The 3,267-nt window shown below is 48.6% G+C and overlaps 1 protein-coding gene across 1 annotated transcript; it reads right to left on the bottom strand.

The window, feature by feature from the left end:
- Positions 1-1,223: 1,223 nt before the first annotated feature.
- LOC148590682 (olfactory receptor 14J1-like) lies at positions 1,224-2,183 on the bottom strand. Its single transcript, XM_088538762.1, has one exon. The coding sequence runs from the start codon at positions 2,181-2,183 to the stop codon at positions 1,224-1,226; it is 960 nt and encodes a 319-aa protein (XP_088394888.1).
- Positions 2,184-3,267: the final 1,084 nt, after the last annotated feature.

Below are 3,267 nucleotides of genomic sequence, written 5' to 3'. Positions count from 1 at the left end.
TATTTTAAATAATTATTTATTATGATTTTATGAGGAAGGTAATAGTAAAAATTCAGAAAGAAATAAATGAAGAGCACATGTTTCATGCCAAGTACATGGGAATGACAAGTGACTGCACACAGGACAGTTTTTGGCACTGACATTGCACCCATTGAGGAAGTTTCCTCAGTGCCTCCTTGAGCTCCTTGTTCCTCATGCTGTAGACAAGGGGGTTCAGTGCTGGAGGCACCACTGAGTACAGAATGGCCAGTACAGAGAGATCCAGAGCTGGGAAGGATATGGAGGGAAGAGAGGGGGGAATAAAGTGGCTAACGGTGACATTTCACTGCCCCTGTGCCCGGGGGTAGTAGTCAGACCCAACCAAATGGGTATCACGACCTCTATCCCTCTGGGGGACTGCAGATGACTGCACAGTCCAGGGCACCTGGACTGCAGAGCATTTCCAAGGGTGCTCGTTGTGTCCAGTTGTGCCTATACATCCTGCCCCTGGTATTTGATAGATGGTGACCCAGAGGGCTCTCCGTTCTCCCTTCTTCCTGACAGTTGAGTCCTCACTGCCTCTCCTGAGACTGCAGAGTCCTCTTTTGCCTGCAAATACCCAATGCTTTACCTCTAAGAAACTCCATCTTTGAGGAGCTCTCCCTTTATGAGGCTCTACTCACAGTCCATCCCAGGCATATGCTGTCCCAGGAGGATCTCTGTGCTCTACTGACACTTCCAGCTTCCCCTCCATGAGAACAGCCATCTGACACTGTGCCTTAATATGTAGGAGAGCTGTGTATGTGTAAATCCATGACCATTCAGCATCTCACTATCCTTGGACTCTGAGAGGTGAATTCTCAAACCAGCCCTTGGTCTCTGAAAGATCATTACATGATTCTGAGCTCTGTGTTGCTGAACCCATGGAGAATCCTGTGCAGCAGGCCCTTGAGGGGTGCAAGTCCTTGAGCCGATTCTTGACCCCAGCTTTGGAGGAAAAGCCCAGCTTTCACGCACTGTACTGGTAGAAATTGCTTTATTAGAGATACTGTTAAGGATCCAGTCCTTGTCCAGCATTTGACAGAATTTAGGGTATCAGGTGAGACAGAGAAGACACTGTAAAAAGGGGAATGAATACAAGTAGTTGTGTAGGAACACGATAACAATTATTATGACTAGTAAAAGTCATAATAAAAATAACATGAAGAAACAATGCTCAATGCAGTTACAGGATACAGAAAGAGTCATCTGTGGAGAGATGTGGAAAAATTACCACTGCTTAAAAAGGTCCATGAAATCACTTTCCTAATGGCATCCTTGAGCTCCTTGTTCCTCAAGCTGTAGATGAGGGGGTTCACTGCTGGAATCACCACCGAGTACAGAACAGCCAGCACCAGATCCAGAGATGAGGAGGAGATGGAGGGAGGCTTCAGGTAGGCAAACAGTCCAGTGCTGACAAACAGGGAGACCACGGCCAGGTGCGGGAGGCACATGGAAAAGGCTTTGTGCCGGCCCTGCTCAGAGGGGATCCTCAGCACAGCAGTGAAGATCTGCACATAGGACACCACAATGAAAATGAAACACCCAAAGCCTAAAGAGATACTAACAACAAGAAACCCAACTTCCCTGAGGGAGGAGTCTGAACAGGAGAGCTTGAGGATCTGGGGGATCTCACAGAAGAACTGCTCCACCACATTGCCTTGGCAAAGTGGCAGGGAAAATGTGTTCCCAGTTTGTAGGAGAGCATTGAGAAAACCAGTGGCCCAGGCAGCTGCTGCCATTCTGACACAAGCTCTGCTGTCCATGAGGGTCCCGTATTCCAGGGGTCTGCAGATGGCAACGTAGCGGTCATAGGCCATGACTGTGAGGAGAGAAAATTCTCCTCCAAACAAGAAGACGAAGAAAAATATCTGTGCAGCACATTCAATGTATGAAATGACCCTGGTGTTCCACAGGGAATTGGCCATGGATTTGGGAACAGTCGTGGAAATGAAGCCCAGGTCAAGGAGGGAGAGTTTGAGGAGGAAGAAGTACATGGGGGTGTGGAGGCGGTGGTCGCAGGCTACGGCTGTGATGATGAGGCCGTTGGCCAGGAGGGCAGCCAGGTAGATGGCCAGGAAGAGCGAGAAGTGCAAGAGCTGCAGCTCCCGCCTGTCTGCGAATGGCAGGAGGAGGAACTTGGTAAGGGAGCTGCTGTTGGACATCTGTTCTATTGGGCTCAGGAAAACTGTGTAGGGAAGAAAAGGCAGTATTAGCTTAGAAGAATTTTCTCTGAAATAAACTTTCCATTTTTCATCGAAATGCTTCTCGACCCCGTCCCAAGTCTCAGTAATTTCTTCTTCACACTGTCACCTTCAGTCAGCTCCTCAGTCTCTGCTCCACCTGAGTGTTCTGGGTGGAGCCGGAGCCTGAGTTACTCTACGCCAATGTGTATAAAGGACTGGTTTTTGATATCTCTCCTTTCAAGAGCTGATGTCACAGGGCATCCACATTTAAGATAAAGGGTCTTTTCATATTACCACACATACTTCCAAGGAGTTTCGGGTGCAGCAAGGGGTTTTAGCATTCTGTTTTAGAACTTCTTATCTCCAAAATCTCTTTTGGAGATTTTTAAATTCTGCCACCATATCTCGCCAAGTTCTTTGCATGTCTTTATTGGAATACAGATAAAGACAGATGTCTCTATTCCTGCAAATGTGAACATTAAGCAGACTGGAGATGGAAATGGGCTCTCTGCTGCTTAGGGAACAGTAAGGAGTGCTGTTGAGTACATCTGTGTTGTTCCTCCAGACAAACCTGGACTCTGTTGAGATCATAGAAGGCTGGTTTCAAAGCACTCATTTAACTTTGCTCTCCCTCCAAGTTTAAGGTGGATATGTGATGGAGAGAACAGGACACTGCTCCTGACATGGCAAAGACTCTGTGCACTGAATCCTCTTCTGGAGGGCACCTCACAAGCCCAGCAGGACAACAGAGACAGTCACGTGTCCTGACAGTCACAGGGTCTCCTAAAGGGAGAGTCAACCCCTTTGCAGCCCCTCCAATGACGCTGCCCAGCACCCTGGGCACATTGTCCCTCTTCAGACACCTCCATGGCAGGACCTCAGGGTGAGTATCTGAATTTGTAGCTGAAGCCCCAGCTGACTGCCAGGACAAGAGCAGAAAGGAGAGGCAGGGAAATGAGGAGAAACACTGTGACTGCTGCCAAGGGAGGACAGAGAGACAGAGCAGCACCATCCCCAGGTTGCACCTCCCAGACAGGGTGGACTCCCAGGGCAGTGGTTCTCA

Source organism: Tinamus guttatus, unplaced genomic scaffold (genome assembly GCF_059628265.1).
Source record: "Tinamus guttatus ecotype Peru unplaced genomic scaffold, ASM5962826v1 Tinamus_guttatus_pri_ptg001160l, whole genome shotgun sequence".
NCBI classification, from domain to species: domain Eukaryota; kingdom Metazoa; phylum Chordata; class Aves; order Tinamiformes; family Tinamidae; genus Tinamus; species Tinamus guttatus.
The sequence above is the reverse complement of the archived record's forward strand: the minus strand, read 5'-3'. Positions and strand labels throughout refer to the sequence as shown.